This window comes from Camelus dromedarius, chromosome X (assembly GCF_036321535.1).
Source record: "Camelus dromedarius isolate mCamDro1 chromosome X, mCamDro1.pat, whole genome shotgun sequence".
NCBI lineage: Eukaryota > Metazoa > Chordata > Mammalia > Artiodactyla > Camelidae > Camelus > Camelus dromedarius.
The window spans coordinates 15,615,248-15,636,365 of record NC_087472.1 but is presented as its reverse complement, the minus strand read 5'-3'; the positions used below and the strand labels follow the sequence as shown (position 1 = coordinate 15,636,365).

Sequence of the window (21,118 nt, the reverse complement as noted above, 5' to 3'; positions counted from 1 at the left end):
GCAACAAGTGCTCACTGGGTTTAATGAAGCAGTGGGCACTGAGGTGTACTTGTCAATGACCAAACAGTAGTTAATAGATGTGACAAGAGATAAATAATTAGCAAGGTCATGCCTCATGCTATACCACTTTTTGTTCCAAAGATGCACTGCTAAAGGACAGGCTTCTGCTATGATTGGGAGTACTGTATAAGACAATGTGCTTGCTATTTACTGTAGCTAAGACATGAAAGCAACCAAAATGTTCACTGACAGATGACTGGATAAAGATGTGGTTTATATACACACACGTGTGCACAATGGAGTACTACTCAGCCATAAAAAAGAATGAAATAATGCCATTTGCAGCAACATGGATGGACCTAGAGATGATCATATTAAGTAAAGTAAGGCAGAAAAGACAAGTATCACATGATATCACTTATAGGTAGAATCTAAAATATACAAATGAACTTATTTACAAAACAGAAACAGACTCACAGACATAGAAAACAAACTTATGGTTACTGAAGTGGAAAGGGGGGAGGGATAAATTAGGAGTTTGGGATTAGCAGATACAAACTACTATATATAAAATAAACAAACAACAAGGTCCTACTGTATAGCACAGGAAACTATATTCAATGTCTTGTAGTAAGATATAATGGAAAAGACTATGAAAAAAAATGTATGTATGTATGACTGAATCAGTTCGCTATACACCAGAAGCTAATACAGCTTATAAACCAACTATACTTAAGTAAAAAAAAAAATGTGCTTTCATGTTTGCAAACATGCTTTGCACTGCATCATGTAGGAGCCTTTGGAAGCACAGCAAAGGCTCTAGAATATTAAGTTGCTCGTTTTTGAGTCCAAGCTTTGTCATTCACTCATAGTATGACTTTGGACAAGTCATTTCCCTCTCTTGGCTTTAATTTCCTCATCTGTAAAATCAGAGGGTTGAATCCTATGACCTAAAGGCTCCTGCAAACTATAATCCTGCACTTATGTAACCCTACCCTTTAGCACAGAAACTGGTTAACATTGGATGTGAAAAGTACCTTAAATGGAATCTAAATTTAGAAATAAATTGAGGGCAGCAAAGGTTGAGTTCTCTGAATGAATTGATCAATAAAATATTGTGTATGAGTGTCTATTCTGTATATGATACTATGTTGGGTGTTAGAGGAAACAGTTGTGTGCATGATCCTGAACTTTAGGAGCTGACAGTCCAGAGGCAGGATATATATTCATAAATATACCTGGGTAAAAGTTGTCTCTGAATTTCCAGATAGTATTTGAACATACATATACTGATAAACTGCTTATAATCAAGGTTTGTGGGGTAGAGAGCAATCATTTGTAACCATTTATTTTAAAAAGGTTGTGTTGCCTTTGGCCAGTAGGTAAATGTAAATAGAATATGAGACCCTATGGATTTCAGAGATATTTTGGAGATATATTTCTAACTTTGTAAACCTGGTAGCTTTATAATTTGATAGAATTCCCTTTTCGTGTAGACTTTGTCTTCCCATAGCTAACACTTCCAATAGTTCTAACTAAAAAAAGAAAAAAAGCATATGACAGAGTATAATACTGCAATGAAAAAAGATCAGCTATTTCCCTTCATTGCTAAGTCAAAATCACAACACTGCAATCAACAATACGTTGGCTTACCACTCTTGACTAATTTTCCATTTTTGAGTAATTTAATTCAATATGCAAGGATGAAAATACATGACCCAATTTAAGTCCCTTTAATCCTGTATATTCTAAATAAAGCAAATAGTTCATTTTCAAGAAATTTAATATGAAATCCTTGGGAATTCATTTGGTGCAGTGTTATTAAACTGTACATGGTAATTAAGATATTAAAAACACATGCTCCCCAAAGGCACCAGACACTGTAATTATTTTTCAGGCTATTAAGGAAAATGACAGAAGATTTTTTTAATGATAAATGTGTTCTGGAATGCAGCAGCTAACTCCCTTTTACTTCATGAAATCGTGTTTTAGCTCCACAGAGTCTAGGTCTGGTATTTAAAGACAATCTCACGTTGTCCTTTTGTAACTCAAAAGTCATTCATCTTCTCTCGTTAACATGCTGTTGTAGATACTCTGTCTTTCACACACACGTGCGTGTGCGTGCACACACATGCACACACATGCACACACACAAGCATACACACACTCTAGCTCCATAAGGAAATGGCAGTTTCTAGAGTTCTGCCACACTACTTGTATGTGAAGAAGTGTGACAGACAGTGGGACATAATTCCATTTGGAAAGGCCTTTTATTTAAATTTGACTCTCAAAAGGTTTCTCCTTTATTTAGAATTTTAGATCAGTGTTAGCTCTTTCAGCAACCATTAGAGTAGGCCCACATTTTGTAACTCTCAGTGGTTTTATTGCAAGAAGACTCTGAAAAAAGTGACTCCAAGTGTTTTCGATCATGCCTGAGATTCGTTTGAAGATTTTTTAAATCACATGCTAAGAAAAGTCCTGGGTAATTTTCTGACACGTAACAACTTTACTAATTAACTTATTAAAATGTTAACTTTCTATTTCAAAAGTTAGTGTCTTTTCATGATACCAGAGCAATCTGTCAGGTATCTAAAAAAATACTTTTCAGGTGTTTATGAAGGGGGATTGAAGTGGAGACATTCCACTGTCTGCTGCACATTTAAAATTTTCTTTGACCACTTAAAATCATTTAATGAATTACAGATAGCTAATAGAAAGTTTGTCTGTTGTCTATAACTCAAACCCAGGTCACAAAGTGCCTCAGTTTCCACATCATACAGTGTGATGCTTAGTTGTCTAAGAATCTTGCCAATTGAGATTTGGTAAACATGTGCTTATTCTTTCTTTGCTGCTGATTTTAGAGCTTCAGACCATAGACATTAGGATGTGAGGGACTTAGAAATCGTTAGACAAATTAAGGAGTTTCTGCTATCTGTGCTTCTGCACATCTTTTATATATGGGTCACGTTAACCATAGCAAGGTGTGCCGTGTCTTTAAAGATGAAGAAGGAAAGAGCACAGAGACTGGCATCAGTGGCCCTGGATTCTAGGTCCAGTTCTACCACTTAATATACATAGGTCAATGAGTCTGCTAGTACCCACCGTTTCTTCATCTAGTAAATCTAGATAATAATGTCTGCTTCTCAGAGCCATGGTGAAGACCAATTTATACAATGTACACGAAAGAGCTTTACAAACTGGACTGTGCTATGCAAACTTATGGCAGAATTATTATCATTCATATGGCGTCCCAGGGCTAACATGATCTGAAGACAGGTCACCTATCTGGTTCTGGAGGAAGGAAACTTAGGGGTGATAAATGCAAAAGTGTTTTTTTTTTTTATATAGTTTAATGTCTTCACAGCCTAATGAGAACAAGGCAAGAGAACAGAAGAATTGGGTGGGGGGAAGGGCAAGTTTAAGTTCCATCTGCCCAGGCTGGAAGACTGGTGGGAAGGGAAGAATCTCTGAAAAGATGAGAGGTTACAAAGTAGAAAGGGATGACCTGGGAACAGGGTGTTTTAAAAAGAGTAGTGGAGCAGAGAATAAAGTCACAAGTCTTGTTCACAAGAGGGTGCTGGGTTAAAGCCTGACCTTGAGCCACAAATCACGGAATCACACGGCTGGAAGGAATCTTAAGAGGCCACCTCGTCCACTCCCCCACCATTCAGCAGGACATTTCAACCATCCCAAACAGATGAGACTTTATCCAATTTTGAATGAATAGCTCTGACATCACATGGGCAGGTACTGACTGCTCTGGCTTCAACTGTTTAGAACGGGCTGGAAAACAATTTCTGGAATTTCATTTGAACCTCAACTGAAACTGGGGAAAAACAATAAACAGATAGATTTTCCTTGGGTACAATAATTTCTGTAGTAGTTTAGGGACTGCTAAATGAGCATTAACTACACAGCTACTCTTAGAGAGAATGTTACTGACAAAACTGGATTAGAGGACAAACGGCCTGCAGTATCATAGGGATAAGAATGTATTGTGATCATTTTTGGTATCTGTGGGGTCTTCTCTCCATGCAGGAGCCTTGGAGCAGGATACTAAGAAAAATAAAAAATTTTAAAGCAATATGGCCCAGCAAATTCTAGGACTGACACTGAGGACGTAAAAGAATTCAATTCCTCTCCTAACACAAGACAATAAATCCTCACACAAATTAGAAACTGAAAAGGAAATAAAAAGGTCCTCATTTCCAATCGTGGGAATGTTACACATGAACTGGGGCTTGGAAGGAGGAGGGGAGAACATTCCACACCTGCAGGCCTTCCCAGGAAAGAGGCCCAGGCCTGACCCTGAACCCATCCCCTCCAGGTTACACCATGGGACTATCAATATGGAAATAATGTTACTTTATTCCCTTAGTGAGTATATTATTTCCAGTGCTATCAACAGCAACCACAACCTGAAAGGAGGCAGCTGAGAATTTCCATGGAAGAAAGTGAAGAGTTATTCTGGGATGTGCTCATAAATGGCCTCGCTGCAGTCCATCTGGATGGATACACAGGAGCAGACGTGCATCCTGAGAAGGTCTGTGTTCATTGTGGTGTGTGCTGGAGCATCTTACTGTAGTTTAATACATCCAGCACCAAGGAAGGGGCTTAGGAAGATGACATTACACTCCTGGATTCACCGCTCACTTACACATGAACTTGGGCAAGTTCACTTGATTCTACCTTCTCATCACTAAAACTTTAGGGCAATTCTGTCAGGCCTTCAGTGAATCCAGATGTTTGGCAGTGTAGGGGAAACAACATCTGGATGATTGAATTTTCAACTGAACTTACTGGATGTTTTGGCCGCATGCCCACACAGCCTTCCATGGTTTTCTGCCTCAGTTTCCCTACCTATAAAAAAGGGGGAAACATTATCACTTACCTCCCAGGAGGCAGTGAGGATGAAATAATATCCGAGGGTAACAATGGGTTCCTGAAGAGAATGATTCTGTGATGGTACTCTATCTTACACAATTCCAGCTTGGATGTTTTTTCCAATATAAGCAGTTAGACTTTTAGGACATGTAATCACTTTGAAAGGTGGTTAAATGCCATACAAATAAAACACATTACCATCATCAGCATCATAACCTTCTTCCTTATGACTTCCCTAAAGTGGCTCACTTTCAGATTCAATCACAGCTAAATAGGAATTTTATTGAAAATCTGAAGGAAGATGTGTTTTGGCCATGTAAAACCACAGATGAGGAAAAAAAAAAATCAATGTTTGTGTTTGGAGCCCAACCAATTTCAAGAGCTTAACTTAAACAGGTAAAACTGGTCTATCAATGAGAATTAATTGGTTGCTCAATGGTATTTGTAAGGGAACCAAAAATGTTCACACATACATCCACAGCAGAGGTAGGAGAAAGGAGTTGTAATGGTGACCTTTTCGACGCTGACAATACACACCTCCCTACCTATGAGGTGGCTTCAGCTTTGGTGGCTGGAAGTGAGCGTAAAGAAAAAGAAGGAAACAATATGGGAGAGAAAAGAAGAGATGCATTAAAGGGATGTCTTTGATCCACCCAAACAGAATTAGAGCAGCAAAAAGTGTTGGAATTCTGCTCCCTTTCAAACCCACTCAAGTCCTGCATATAGAGAAAATCCTGAATATAAGAATCATCTTAACTCTGTCACACACATGCAATTATCTATATTTGTGTGTATGTAAACTACATGATTATGTATACATTTTATAGAATGATATTTTAATTTCTAATCCTCACAACAATCTCATAAGAAGAGGTTTTGATGACTCTATACACTATGTACGGGGGAGAAAACTAAGGCTCAGAGACTTGAATGACTTGCCCAAGGTTATATATCTCATAAGATCCACAGCTGGATTCAGGTCCATCTGGATCCAAAGCCCATATTCTTTTTTTTTTTTTTTAAGTAAAGTGAGAATTTAATAAAGGATGAATAGTACACTGGCAAGGGGAGAGCGGGCAGGCTCAGGTGAGCGGCTGCCAAAGCCGTATTCTTTTCACTCTACTGCGTGGTCTCCCGTAGTATTGATAACAAACACCTAGAAGTCTTCACTACAGGGGCATGCTATAAATAGCTTTAGTGGCTGTTAGGTTATATAGAAGCCCATGTTTGATGCAGCTTTCCCTTTTTCCAGGATCTCTGTCTGGCCTGCCTTGTGAAATCCTTCTCCCAATAGCCTAGCCCACCACAGGCCTAAGCAAACCACTCAAAACTGAGGAGTAGCTTCTCTCTCCTGGCTCTTCATGAGAGGCTGCCTTTGATTTGTACTTAAACATTTTCCACACGTGTGCTTCCCCTCTCAGGAAGTGGTAAAAACAGAGTTCTTTTGAATTCTCAGACTCCCTGGCACCTGGATGAGCACACAGTTGGTATTCCTTAATGGCTGTTGACCAAAGAGATCTGTTGACAATATTGTTCATTTAAAATCAGGGGCACAGTGATGGACCCTGAGATTTTGGCCTCACCAGTCCTTGGGTCTAACCAGTTGAGATGAGTCACCTAGACACATTTAGTTTGAGATAATTTGGAAAAAATTCAGAGGACAATGCAGAGGATACTGTCACTGTCCCCAGGTAAAGCGTACCCGTTCCGCAGTTAGTGCTTTACGTTGTACTCTGAACTCTTCAGAGATGTGTTTTGAAATAATCATACTATAACTAACCAGACTTTATAGAACTTCACGAGGTTGTGAGTTCACCCAAAGAAGGGTCTGTTGTGCAAATCCTGCCGCTGTCATGTGCTCAGCAGCAGTAACAGCTATTTAGTAAGTGCTCAGGGAGTACAGACTGCTTTATTAGGCACTGGAAGAGTCACCCTCAGATGTGTAGTAAATATTTTCACAATGCCATTTGCAGTGAAATGTATTGCTATTAGAAAGCCCTTCCAAACATTTCCTAAGAATCACAAAAATTTCACTGCTAAACTTTATATTAAAAAACAAAATCATGTCAATGTCTTCATCCACAAACCTCTGTCTTTGTATAAGGATTTTAGTTTCGATAAGTTCTTCCTGGTTGGGGGTGGGAAGGGTACAGCTCAGTGGTAGAGTGCATGCTCAGCATGCCCGAGGTCCTGGGTTCAGTCCCCAGTACCTCCATTAAAAGAAATGAATAGATAAACCTAATTACCTCTCTCCCCAAAACAAACAAACAAACAAACCAAAACCAAATCAAAAAAAGTTCTTCCTAGGCTACAAACAGAAGTCAGTGGTGCCAGGGCCCTTCCACCCATGGATCATGGGGTAGGAACGCTGTTACTCTGGTTATATGGTGGCACTTTTGATGGCTTTTATTTTTTTTTTACTGTAGTCACAAAGCAATCACAAGCAGATGGTACGACTAATTTCTATTTGTGTCTTAGTTACTAAACTCCCTCTGAAAGGAAAAACTGTATAGGTCAAGGGTATCTGTGGGTGTTTCTGTGCGTGGCAGTGAGTCAGAAGTTGGCAATGGTGCAGCAGAGCTGGTCTTCTCATATCTTGCTCGGGGCAGTGAAAGCTCGTACACCTCCACTGGAAAGGAGTTTGGAAACATGCATCAAAATGCTCATATCCTTTGACTCAATAACTCCAGGATTTTAAGGAACTGATCTAAGATCAGGAGACAGCACTATGCATAAAGAGGTAGTTTCATTTATAATGGTAAAAATTTGAAGCAATCTGAATGCACAGCAAAAGCAGGCTGATTAATTATAATTAATACTAAAAGGAATCTTATGTGGCCACAAAAATGATTAATATGAAGCTCTGTGGCTACATGAAAAAATATTTCCAATATACTGTTAATTTTAAGAACTAGACATCACTTGTATACTTCCAGTTATGGAAAAAGTCTTTGTAAGTGTGATTTTCTCAACAAATATTTAAAAAGAACATGTGAAAAAATGAAAACAGTATAGACTAGTGGGATTGTGAGAAATACTTTTCCCTCTGTTTTCCAAGCTTTCTCTTCTATTACAATATTTTCTTTATAATTTAAAAGAGGGGTGAAAAACAAGGATCAGAAGTCCTTTTTAGCAGAGAGAATTTTTGAAGACAGTGAACAATGGAACAATGGCTGCCTCTCCAAAAGCCCAAGAATACAGTTTGAACCCTGGACACCATCCATCCTTCATTTTTGGCCATTTCCATTTTTCTTGGATAGACACATACCTGGTTAATGTGCTTCAGTTTGTCAATAATTTGACTGACCACTGGCTCAGGGCCCTTCATTTTCAGCTCATGGAGGTTGAATTGATTTTTCATTCCATTCCTCGCTGCCTTTTGGCTGTATCTGGAAACATGAAGGTAAAGAAAAGCTGCGTTACAAGAGAGTGTCAAACAAAGTGCAAGCTGATTGTATTCGGCACCAGTGGTCAAGCTGACCACAAGCTCTCTTTGGCCTTCCAACCCAGGGAATGATTGAATGGTTCAAGGGTAGACCACTCCAGACAGAGTCCATTTATAGTGGAGAATGTTCATTCAACAGTCAACAAGTATTAATTCACCACCCTTTTATTCCAGGTGTTGGGGATACAACAATGAACGAGACAGACAAGGTCTCTGCCCTTCTTGGGCTCTCAGTCTGGTGTGGAGTGCAGAGGAGCATGCAGGGTGAGGAGGGCTCCTAAGGGAGGTCCTGGGTCCTGGCCAGGGAAGACACAGAAAGGACCTTAATTCTGAGTGTGCTGTCTACTCATTTGAAGGAGAAAGACTCTTGCATGTTCTTTACCTCTTCTTTCTTCTCCACTTCCTCCTCCCATCATTTCCTGCAGGCCTGGGAGCTGGGCTGCTTCTCAGGAGGCTTTCCCAAGCCATTTGGCAGCCTCCGTCCATGTTCTCCCCAGGAAAACAGACCACCAGTTCAAGGGAAGGTTTTAATGTGCTTCCCCAGGATCAGCCTAGCCTTTCACTTCAGGACTGAAGAGTCAAAGTATCTATGGACATCCTCACCATATGACAATGGGCAATATTTACAAGCCGGGCGATTCTGCCCTTCAGTGTGGGACTTTGCCAACTTTGACTGGGACAGTAATTCACTACTGAGGTGGTCTCTTTGCTGCCCCTTATGGTTCCAGGGCTGTACACAGAGTTAGTCCTCATCTTGCAAAACAAAGCAAACAAACGCCAAACAAAACCAAGAAACAGATTTCATTTCTTCCTTTATCTTTCATCATGGAGAAAGACCAGAACACTGTTCCCAAAGGGGAAAAAAGTTTTTGATCTCTGTTTTGCTTTTTCTTCATCCTGATAATGGTATATTTTCTTAAAGGAATGGAAAAATTCGCAGGTCTTCTGCTCTCACTTCATACACTTTCAAAAATGTAATTTTTTAACAATAGGGCAGCTGAATTAAGGACAAATTCATGTTTCTTATACTTATATTTTTAATTACAAAAGTAACAGTGCTCATTGTAAACAATTCACACAGTATAGAAATAAACAAAGCATGAAAGAAAAGAGCTTGCATTGTCGTACCCTTCCAAGAGAGAACAAGGTTAACAGTTCGATATGTATTCTTCTCGGGTTTTCCCATGCATATACCAAGATGTAATTTTAAGCAAAGTTGGAATCATACTAGTCATACTGATTTGCAACTTCTTATCACTTAATATATATCTTGGATATATTTCCATGTCACAACATAAAAAACTGCCTTGTTCTTATTCCTCTGAATGGCCATATGACAATTTATCTAATTCCTTCTGATACACAATTGAGGTACTTCTAATATCTTCCTAATATAAACAGTGCTGCAAAGAACATCCTTGTGTTCCAATCTTGGTACATTTGCATGAATACCTATAAAGGATAAGTTCCTAAAATGTAATCAATTTATATTTCTAATCCCAAATTACGACATACAAGGAATAATTAATACTACTGTATTTTTGCACAGCATTCTACAAAGCAGTTTCATATCTCTCAGCTCCTTTGAGCTTCTCAAGCCCACTGTGAGGTGATAGGGCAGACTTCATTATCTCTTTATTACTGAAAACTTCACAACTTCAGAGGATACTGATCTGATTGTGCTCCCCTCCATGATATAATGCATCTGGTGATATTAAGGATGTGCTTTCATGCTACCGTGCACGGTAGCAGAGAGGTCAGGAAATCCAGGTCTGACTTTCATAATTAAGAGTCATCTTCTGAGAAGGAAAATATTTTGTACGAAAGTTGAAGAGAACATCTGATTGCATTTCTTCTAAAATGGTAGCCTAACAATATTTAGTTTATTTAACTTTCATATTCAGTTTACCTAACTTTAAAAGCCAGTGAATATACAGGTCACCACACCAACCAACACATACCAGTTGCTTTTGGGGGCTGTACTAAGGTAATGTAAAGCAACAGGCTTTGTTTATATGTGTGGTGGGAATCAGCTCCCTGCTAGCCTCCTTTTTTTATGTTCATATATAATGTTGTCTGTTTAAATATCATCTCCCTCTTGATGATACCAAACTCCATCTTTTACTGAGTCCTGAAGCAGAGACCCTCTTCACAGGTAAAGAGGTAAGGCTCATTGTAAATCTTCTGAAATGAACTTCAGGAATGTGTCCCTAGAGACATGACCTTGGACTTGCTCATATCAAAGCTTGCCGGCCGCTTTCCTGACCACTCCTACAAGACAAACATCTTCCTGAAGTTTATTATCCTCGCTGGAAGAGTGTAAAGATATCTGCCAACTTAATGATTCTGCCCGGTGCTCCCTCTTCTCAATCATTTATAACTATTGAATCAAATTAGTCCCATAGATGATGCCTTGTGGCCCTATTGTCTTATTTTCTGCCATTTCAAAGAGTGCCCCTTTAGCTTTATTGTTTGTTGTTGTTGTTTCTTATCTCCTAGACATGGATAAGGAGCTACAACTAAACAGTGCTCCCCAATCACATAGTGACTCAAGTTTTTAAAAACAGCTTTGAGTTTAAAAGCTTGCCAAACTTTTTGGAAGTCAAAATAGCACCCACTGTTTGGCTCTATCCATGTGCTATTTCAATCCTCAAAAAACTCAAGAAAATTAAGCAAGGATTTTAGTTACAGAAGAGTTGGGAAAAGCTGGTCTATGGCTTAGACCTACAACTTTCTTTATTTTATTTACTCCACAAAGCAGTAACCAAAAGTACTGGTTCGACTGATGCTAAAATACAGTGGCACTATTTTCAAACTCTGTGTTCTTGCCCTATCCCTTCAGGCATCTCAGTACATCTCCTCCAAGCCCCAACAGCATGTCTTTTTCTCACCTCTCTATCCTTTTCTCCTCACCCAGACAAAATGTAGAACAGCATCTTAAAAGCCATGAATGTTAATGTGGAATACTATGCAGACATTAAAAGAACAAAGTAGATCTATATGTGTTGATATGGAGCCAAATCCAAGATATATTGCAACAGATACAAGTAGTGGCTACAACATACAGTGTGATTCCATTTGCAGTAAGGGAAAAAAAATGGTCTGCATGTGCATTAGTCTCATAAACTTCATGTGTGTTCAGATATACACAGAAAATTTTTAGATGGATTCACCAAAACAATGCTAAAAGCATTTACTTCCAGTGAGTAAGATATTGGGGAAGTTTTACTTTTTTCTTTTATGTCCTTCTATATCTCTTACATTTTAAAACCTTTCAAATAATTTAATTTTTAATGAGTGAAATTTTAGCTAGTAGTTACGTTTTAAGGCAAAAGAGAAAACCAAATGAAACCAAGAAAGCAAAAGGAAAATAAAAAAGTGGGGCTAATTCCTATGCATAGCTCAGGGCCTATGGGAAATCCTTCTTGTTAATAAGACTTATGCTGGCCCTGGCTAGAGCCCAGGCTTAAAGGTGATTTCTTATGAGGGCACAGATTTGGGCCAATGTATGCAGTGCCATCCTGGGATTCCTTCAAACCTCAGATGGTATCACCAGGTCACAAACTCGACTCTGTTAGATTAAACACATCCTATATGTTTACTACTTGTCAGTGAGGTAACTGCCTATTTCAAAAGGACAGTCAGTATATTTGTGAGAATGTGACTATGAATGTGTATTACCAGGGCCCTCTCTCCAAACAGAGGCCAAAAAGCCATTCAAGTTCCTGCCCTGTAGATGCCTTAAGTCCTCTCCTGATGAGAACTGAGGGCCCCCCTGAACCACTGCTTCATCCTGACCTGCTGCCCTTGCATCTAAAGGTACTGTGGTACCAGCCTGAGTTGCTTGTGTTCCTTTCTTGTTCATTCCATCTGCCAGCTCGTATAGTCTGCGAGCTCTTTGAAGGCGGAGGCTTGGTCAGTTCCCTTTTGTACTACCTAAAGATCCTCACGGTGCTTACAATCACACTCGCTGTCAGCACGGAGCGATTCCCCCGTGCGAGAGACCGCTCCAAGCACAGGGGAAAACCAAAACCGGCATCACCGCACGTAGTCCACCTAACAGCCCTATGGGATAGACAGTATTATTAGCCTCTTTCTGCTGAAGAGAAAACTGAGGCCCAGAGAAGTGAAGCCAATGGCCCAAGGTCACATAGCTAGTCAACAGCAAAGCTGGAGCTTGAACCTTTCGAGTCCATGTCTAGCTGCCTCTGTTCTTAACCGCTCTGCTACTATTGCATCCTTAGAAATACTGTATGCTGACTAAGTATTTGACGTTTCCATACCACGCTGCCCCATTGTATGAGACAATTAGCACGCTACTTGTAATGGTCTACAAGGCCGCCTGCAACAACGGGCTCTCAGCTCTTGGCTCTCGGCACCTATTCAGCAGATTCCTGGGTTTGCCCTTTAAAAGTCCTTGGGGAGAGCCCTGTGTATGGAGCTTCTTCTCCCTAACAGAGGTCTGACGGCATCACTATTCAGTGAAATATTTCCATTCTTGGGAGATAAGGTGCTGAAGTTAGAAAAATAAATAATCCTCCATCACACCTCACTCCCCCACTGCCACCACCACAGCACTAGACAAACCAAAGGTGACTTGAAATCTCCAAGGACAACAGGAAAACGAATGCAGGAGAATTTTGTGTTCAATGCCTCCCTGTGTTAGAGCAATGCGACATGTGCGATGCACCCCCAGGGAATTTTATGTAACATGCATGCTTCGAACTTCAAGCCCAAAGGGACTCAGTTACAGGTGTCTCTGTAGCATTACATTAGGGAATTAATGAATTCAGCATTTCATTTCCACTCCCTCCCTCTGTCCACTGGTGTACAATGGGTCATGACAGGCTTGGAGTGAAGATGAACCATTGCAGCCACAGTTCTCCTCATCCAGACTGCCCCGCATGTCAGGAACAGGGACACCACTGGCCATGGGGGAATTTAAGGATGGGTTGGTTACCTACTTAGTAACACTCATCTCTAATTAGATTAATTGTCTTCTCACTGTTTCCTTCCTAAAGCTTTGACATGGTTCTGGCAATGAACACTGGCCAGTAGAGCAGGAAAAATAGAGAGAAGCTCCTACCTCCTAAATCTAAACTCTTCTTAGTTGGACATGTTCTATGTGATGTCACCAGTGTCATCTTTAAGGATTACACGTGGTGTCTCCTTCCCCCATACAGTTTGGTATCTGCTGAGCAGGAAAATGCCTGCCCCAGAACCAAGCAAACTCTATTTGTGAAGTGAAAGGGGGACATGCTTCTGTTCAGGCAGACCGGTTGGGGATGGGGGAGGAGAAGGTGGGGGAAAGAAAACCTGTGCAAAAGCCGTAAAGAGAAAACAAACCTAATTAAAACAGGGTATCTAGGCATGCTGGTCTTGGGACAGTTGGAGCGAAGAGAGCACTTGTAGAAGAGGAATAGAGTCAAACAAGCGTAAAATGGGCGATCTTTTCTTCCTGTGCTACGCTGGCTGAGGCAGCTCGGGTGTACGGAAGGGAAGCAGTACATTCAAAGGCAGAACGTTCGAAATGCAAACACCCTTAAGAGATCATCTGACCCAAACCACTATCGTGTAGATGAAGAAACTGAGACCCAGGGAGGGGCTCTTCCAACAGCGCAAGTAGTTAGCACACCCACCTTTAGAAGAAATTCCTTCTTTAAAATGTTCCTTAAATGCACATTGCTGGTACTGATTTAGGAGAGAGAAGTTGCTAGAAATTCACTTTCCTTCTCCTAGGCATTTGAATGGTGGCAAGTGTTTGAAAGTAAGTCTTAGAAGGACTAACTCGCTCCTCCTTCAACCACCAAATATTTGATTTCACAATAGTTTGCTGCTGAGGTTATAGCTTGTCTACAAGTAAGTTACAGATCTCACATTCTCAGAGCGCCATCTTATGGAAAGACTGCAGTATTGCAAGTAGCCCTTAACCCCAAACTGAGTGATTTATCAGATTGTTTCCTTGGAAAGTACTCCGGCCACAAGAATCACTGTGGAAAAATGGGATAATTTAAAGAGTATAAATAGCTTTAAAAACAAACTAGAACACAGGGTAGAAAAAAACATCTTATTAAGAGGACTAAGAAAATTGTTTTTTCCCTATCCAAGATGTGGTCAATTTACATAAATGAACAGAAAAATAAAGCAAAGGTGGAAATAGCTGAGTTTTGTAAATATGCTTAAGAAAGATAGCAACAATTTGCTTTCTCTTTCTTTATGCTCATATTTAAAGAAAAATGTTTTTCATAATTGTGGGCAGAGCAGCACCACTTGAGAGCAAACTTTAGCTGGGAGAGTGCTAGAAACAGACAGACCACTGTACTCCCAGAAGTACCTCGGTTCTCAGACAATAGCCTTTCAGAGATTACAAACAGATTTCAACCAAAAGGAAGGAAAAGCTAGAGAAGAAACCAGGGAGGTGTACAGCCATTTATCTTTCATTTAGTGCACATTAGCTATCTAAGGGAAGAACTGTATTAGAATCTGTTTTTAGCCTAGTGTCAAACCTCACTGCGAGGAGAGACTAAAAGATTGGTCTTGGAATATAATCAAGAAGTCATTTAAACCTAGAGAAGCAAAGAATATTTTCCATATGGTGAGGGAAGCATGAGAAGTTGCTATCACCCGCTGGAGTGAGAAGTCTATGCTTGAGATGGGATCCCCTGAATGTTTGTCCGAAGAGGCCACTCTGCAAAGAAGCCAGGAGGTAAGGAAGGAGAAAAGTAAATAAGGAAGCAAAAGTGATTCTTGTGAGAACGTCAGGACAGGCAGAGCCTGATGTGTGGGAACGCCGGTGAGAGCCGCCTCCTGGGCTTTGAGCCCTGACCACGGGCAGCCTGGGTACAAGCCAGGGCGCACGGGCGGGGCTGGGGGAGGGTTCTCTGAGTGGTGTCCTTGAGGGGAACATACCCAGGACAAGAGGAATCTGACCCAGTTTAATCCTTACAAAAACAGGGGAAAAAATGCAATTCAAAGCTCAATAACTGGGGGTGGAGAGGTAACAGAGCATGGTGCGTGATGGCGATTTATTATTAAGTCACCCCAAACTCATTACCCAAGTCCTTCTAGCCCAGAGAACTAGCCTGGAAAACCAAATGTTTTCTTGTCCCACTGGAGTTAAACCAAAAGGAAATGATCTTTACATGTTAGTTTTTTTTTTTTTTTCAGTTAGATTTCAACTCAGGAAAATATCAGAGTTGGAAAGGACCCCTGAAATCATGGAGGCCAATGTTCTCCTCTTACAGATGGGCAAACTGAGCCCCTGAGAGACCAAGCAGGAGGCATCTAAATTATTACTGGCATCACTGCTGGTGGAATGTGACTGGAGCTGTAACTTCCTCCCAAATCGAAGGGCTGAGAAGAAGGGGTCAAAGAACAGGTCACACACCTTAACGCATGAAAACATTGCGTGAAAGTAACTGATGTTCAAAAGAATGATCAATAATGATTCTGAAGAGGTAAAATTCAATCTGGTCTACAGTTTAGTAGCAAAGACATAATACATTTTGGAAAAGCTGAGTCGAGCAGTGGAAAGAGCACTGGTCTTGCAGTCAAGACAGAGGTTCGAAAGCTGACACTGTGTGACTCCATTTGCTCTGAGGATGAGTGGATACAGTGACTGGTAGTGAACTGAGATGACACAGGCGATACGTTTAGAAGCAGGCCCAGCATGTGCATGTGAGGGCTGCTGTTATCATGATGTGAAAGAACCGAACACATAGTAGGTGTTCAATAAATGTTATCTGAAAAAGGATTTCCTGTGGGAGGATGAATAAACCTGGCACTGATAGTTAAGGGAAACTTCAGATCTGCTCATCCCTGCACTGACAGAATCGAAGAAATGGGAGAGTCTCAGCTGTCTAAGTATGTTCCAGCCAAAGCACACACTGGAGCAGGGGTAGGAATGGTTGAGGATGATGGAGAAGAACCAGGCCAAAAGCTCCAGAGCTTCCTTTGGTCTATGACTGAGCAATGATGTGTGAGGAGCTAGCACTGGGCGTGTAGGCCTGATGGAAAGATCTTCAGCAGAGGTGTCCTCACAAAGCTTCCAGGGGACAGGGCATCTGAGGGGGGAAGTTTAGATTTCAAATGGTTCAAAATTAATTTTAGTCCACTGAAGAACGGATCATTTACCTGTGGCCCGGGCCGGACAGCCAAGTTTCCCAAGCGACCGACTCTGGGCGTCAGAAGCCTGTTTCACTGTCCCCACCCCCCCAACATTTCATAGGCGGCCTCTCTGTGACAGGAAAGATTCTGCTTCCACTTTGCATAACTGTCACAAGTAATGAATTAGACAGCTCTTGAAAACACCCACGCGCTGTTTCAAATCTTCCTCTTGGGAACGCTGCTTTGTTTGTCCCGGGTCCCTGCAGGGTCCACAACAAACATCAATTCTTTAATGCTGGGATCTTCAAAGTCCGCCTACAATCACACGTCACTGCCTCAGGACCGGATTGCGAGAGAGGCAAATCTGAGCTGGGGAAGAGTGTGACCTGTGAATTTTCTTCTCGCAGAGGACAGCCTCCCAAATGTGGCTTTGGATGTCCTTCTGAACCTTATTTCAAGAACCACCACAGATCACAAGCAAAGGACAAATTACTGTCACAGGCCTGGGCATTGCCGACATACTTTAAAAGAACGCTCAACATCCTTGCCCGTTTGGCTGTCAGCTCCTCGTATCTTTGCCACGGTCACTTGCAGGGCCCCAAACCTTCAATGTGCAGGATTAGGCCTACCTAGACCCTGAGCCAGTGGTGACAAAGGCAGGAAAGTGATGGCTTAGCTGCCTGGCCTATTAGGCCTCAGGCTCTGGAATTAGATGCTGGTGGGGCGAACCCCAGATGTTGACTTGACTTCCTCTTGTTAGCTATATTTTCCTGAATTCTGTCCTGCTTTCCTGGTTTGTATTCACCCCTAGGTCAGTCCTCTGCTTTAACCAGTGCCTGGCACACAGTGGGCAGACAGTAAATGTCTGTTGAACTGAACTGAGACTGAAGGCGTCAGCCAAAGCTCAGCTTCAATGGTGGAGACTCTGACCTACTCTGCCCAGCTCTTGTCAGCCTGTTCTCCTGGGGTCTTGCCCCCAGATCTGCAGCCAGTGACAGGACCTGTTACACTAGACTTTTGTCTGGGCCCTGCCAGGAAAACCTGCCACTGTGTCCCACCCGCTAGACTGCACCACTCTGGAAACCGATGCCTACCTCGGGAATGGCAGAGTTCCTGCGCTATGCCCCAGTCAGCATCGTTATTCAGGTGCTGGGCCACTTTCCCTTTGGGCCAGCCAGACGAGAGAATTCCCCCAGCCCAAGCACCACTCCTTCCAGCCCCTGTCCTGTTCCTACGGGCCAATCACTGGGCTCCCACACTGAGCCCACCCAACATACACACCTGCTAGTAATATCAATTTGCATCACAAACCCTTTTCTACTAGTGTAAACCTCAGCCCACTTCTGGGTCTGATTTAATGAGATTTTACTGCTGTGAAAACAAATCTTCTAACCTACCTGTTATATTTACTAGGGTCAGGGCAATAACTTGGAGAGGGTTTCTAATCTGATGGTGAAGTTTCTAGGTTCTGAGTTTTTTGGGTCGGAGAAAGAATTTTGCTGTCTTCCATCAGTAATAGACTGCAAGTACCCTCTACTCAACACTTACCTATTAAGCATCTACATAGCCCTGTGCTCAGCCACAGAACCCTGGTAGTGGGAGGTACTGAATTTTCCAAGGTTCTAGCACACTCTTTCCAGTTTGGACTTCATGGACCAGATCCTGGTTTTAGCTCTGGCTCATCTGGTCCTCAGAAAATGAAATCGGCAACTAGTGACCATGCTGGATCCCCCCCCAAACTCCACGTCCCGACACCCGGAGCGCTGGCCTAGAGTGCCGCCATGGCTGCTGGGAGAGAGACGGAACTAGCAAGAATCCGGTGGCTCAGTGATGACTGGCCCAGGAAGACTGAAAGGCCTGGTCTAAAGAAAGTGGAACCGCTACTTCTGCTGCCTTCTCTGAAAATCACGCCCAGAGCCCCAGAGTCCAGGCTGCAGTCAGAGCCCTGAGGTGGCAGAAGGAAACACGCGCAGCAAGTGCTTGCCCGGTGGCCATGGTGGGCGTGGCCAGGGGAGCCAGAACACAGTCACTGGCCCAGGGGCAAGAGCCTACCGCGGCCAGGGTCTGACCATCAGAATAGCTCTGCCCTTGGCAGGCCCAGGCCTGGCACCCCCATTCTCTGGCTGCCAGCTATAAAATAAAAGTAAAGAATAACAGAGGGCAGGAAGGGTGAACTGAAGTGGAAACCACCCCCCTCCAACCGCCCCAGCGGCTGCAGGTGCCTTCCACTCCTCGCCTCTTTGCACCTGCTCTCCGGCCGGAACAAGTGGCCTATTGTGCGAGGCTGGATGTGTGGAGGTGCTAAGCAAACAGCAAGGGACTCTCCTCATCATAAAGTTGATGGGATTCCAGGAAAACTTTACTAAGCCAAATAAAAGGGATTGTAAAGCACTTGGTGAAATAGAAACTGCCACATAAATACTTAATAAAAGCTCACAGCAACGTGCACAAGGACAACTAGGTCAAAAATTACCCCAGCTCTCTACCCACAGGGTCCCGGGAACGAGTGCAAATGGCCTCTGCGCTCGGGTTTTCTCTTCGCTGCCCCTCAGCTCTTGGCGCTTCTCTAGATGTGTCGCTGCCCTCACTGATAGATCTCTGTGGTTAGAGGGCTTCTAATTTTCATTCCGGGTGGTGCTGTCCAATATTATTTGGAGCAACAGACATTGAATTACATTTCTTTTGTGCTCAGAAGCCCCACTGGGGTTGTGTGGTGCTCTGGCAGGGGAGGGGCGGAGACATTTCCTTTAAGGTTTAATTAAGTGAATTTCACCCCAGACTCTCCAATATCAGAAACTGAGAAATCTGACAACATCTCAGACAGCCAACCTCCCTGCTCCCTGTAGCCCCCGAAGATACCTGGAGGACCTGTCCTAATGAGAATGGCTGTACCCTGGGGCTCCTTTTGAATCGCTTTTACTTTGGTCTGTTTGGGAAGCCATCAGGGAAAGAGCTGGAAATTCAGTCATCAAGGCGGCTTTATGATTCCTCCTCCTTTCAGACTCCCCCCTCCCTCCAATATCCTTGCCACAGGATCTCATGGCCTGCTAGAGCTGGAAAGAGTTTTCGAGGTCATCTTGTTTAACTCCTTCATTGTTTCATTTCTCTTTCTTTTTGGGGGAGAGGGGAGGTAATTAGGCTTATTTATTTAAATATTTATTTTTAGAGGAGGTACTGGGGATTGAACCCAGGACCTTGTGCATGCTAAGCATGCGCTCTACCCCTGAGCTATACCCTCCCTGCAACTCCTTCATTTTATAAATAAAAGGCTGAAGGGCAGTGACTTGCCCAAGGTCACGCAAAACCAGCTCGTGGTGGAGCTACGACCCAGGCTGCACCCTCAGTCTAGGGCTGAAGGGGTCTCCTCCTGCATGGGTTCCACAGCTCTGTATGGGACACATGGCAATGGCTTTATTACAGGAGCCATTGTGCAGAGGAGATGGAGTGGAGGGCTAGCCTCGGACAGAGGGGAAGGACATCCGCTCTCTCCCCCAGGGGATGCCGCCTTACGGCCTTGGGGCAATCTGAGAGCAGAGAAGCATGGTGCAAGAGGCGGGAAAGGTACTGCCACTTCAGTGGGTCTGGACCGGGGCGAGACCAGGGGAAGGACAGGATTTAGCCGTGCAGACCAGAGAAAAGCCGGACAGGACCCTCGTCCCAGGACTGCTGGATAGAGAGGAGAGCAAGCTGAGGTCAGGGTTTCCATCAAGAACAGGAAGCAGGTAGGAGAGTTCTGAACCCATGAAGGAGAGAGGCCGAGCATGAGACAGGCAGGGCAGCGTAGTGGGTAAGAGAACACAGGCTGCCCGAGTTTGGGTCCTATCTCTCTTCCCAGTGCTGTGGCTTTTGTTAAGTTACTTAACCTCATCAGTAAAATGGCGGTAACAATCATGTCCGGATCAGAATGAACTGACTGAGTGCTCGCACGGTGTCTGGCACACGGTAAGCACCATCGAAATGTTAGCTGTTATGGTCACTAACCACCTTTCCTCTTTCAGTCCCACTTTCTGAAGTTTCACTGCACCCTTAGACAGGATTTGGGATCGAAGGGAAGAGAGAAGTTATCAGAACGTCTCAGGGAGGAAAAGGTAAGAGAAGTTAAAAAGTGAAGGCAGAAAAAGCAAGAAAGCGGCAGTCCCCCAGCTCGCCTTCATCCCTCTGATGTAAACCTCCTACAGCGACACCTTTCTTTCCTCGTCTTTAGTCGTTCCCAGAGGCACAGGTGCCAGGAGGTGACTAACCATCCCTCTTTGCCTGGGACTGCGGGGTTTCCTGGGACTTGGGACTTTCTGTGCCCCAGATTGAAAGTCTCAAGCAAACTGGAACAAGTTGATCACTGTAGGGGCCCGAGCGTTTTTGCTGTTCAGGATTATTATTTGCTATAACCAGAGGGTAGGGCACTATTGCTAAATGCCATAAATTGGGGTTTGGAAAAGCTGGGCTATCCAGAAGCCATGTGTACAGGGTTTTAATAGGACTCCCTTCATGTCTATGAAGGGGAGAAAAAAAGTTTCTTCAATAAATGGATTTCACCAGGGGAATGGTAGCCAATTTGAGTATGATGATGGTCTTTAGCAGGACATTCACACAGCAAGAGCCTCATTCTCAATGATTCTGATTGGTTTGCTTCGATTCTCTGATGCAGCTGTCTTTCTCCAAGTTCTGTTCCCAACACTGTTCTTA

At 42.9% G+C, this 21,118-nt stretch overlaps 1 protein-coding gene across 2 annotated transcripts in view; it reads right to left on the bottom strand.

Annotated features, from left to right (window-relative positions):
• The window catches only part of GPC3 (glypican 3), a 368,118-nt gene that overhangs the window by 90,906 nt on the left and 256,094 nt on the right, over positions 1–21,118 (bottom strand). For both annotated transcript variants that reach the window (XM_031446156.2, XM_031446155.2), the window contains one exon: positions 8,153–8,273. In XM_031446156.2, the coding sequence (XP_031302016.1) occupies positions 8,153–8,273 (121 nt within the window). The remainder of the gene's footprint in view (positions 1–8,152; positions 8,274–21,118) is intronic.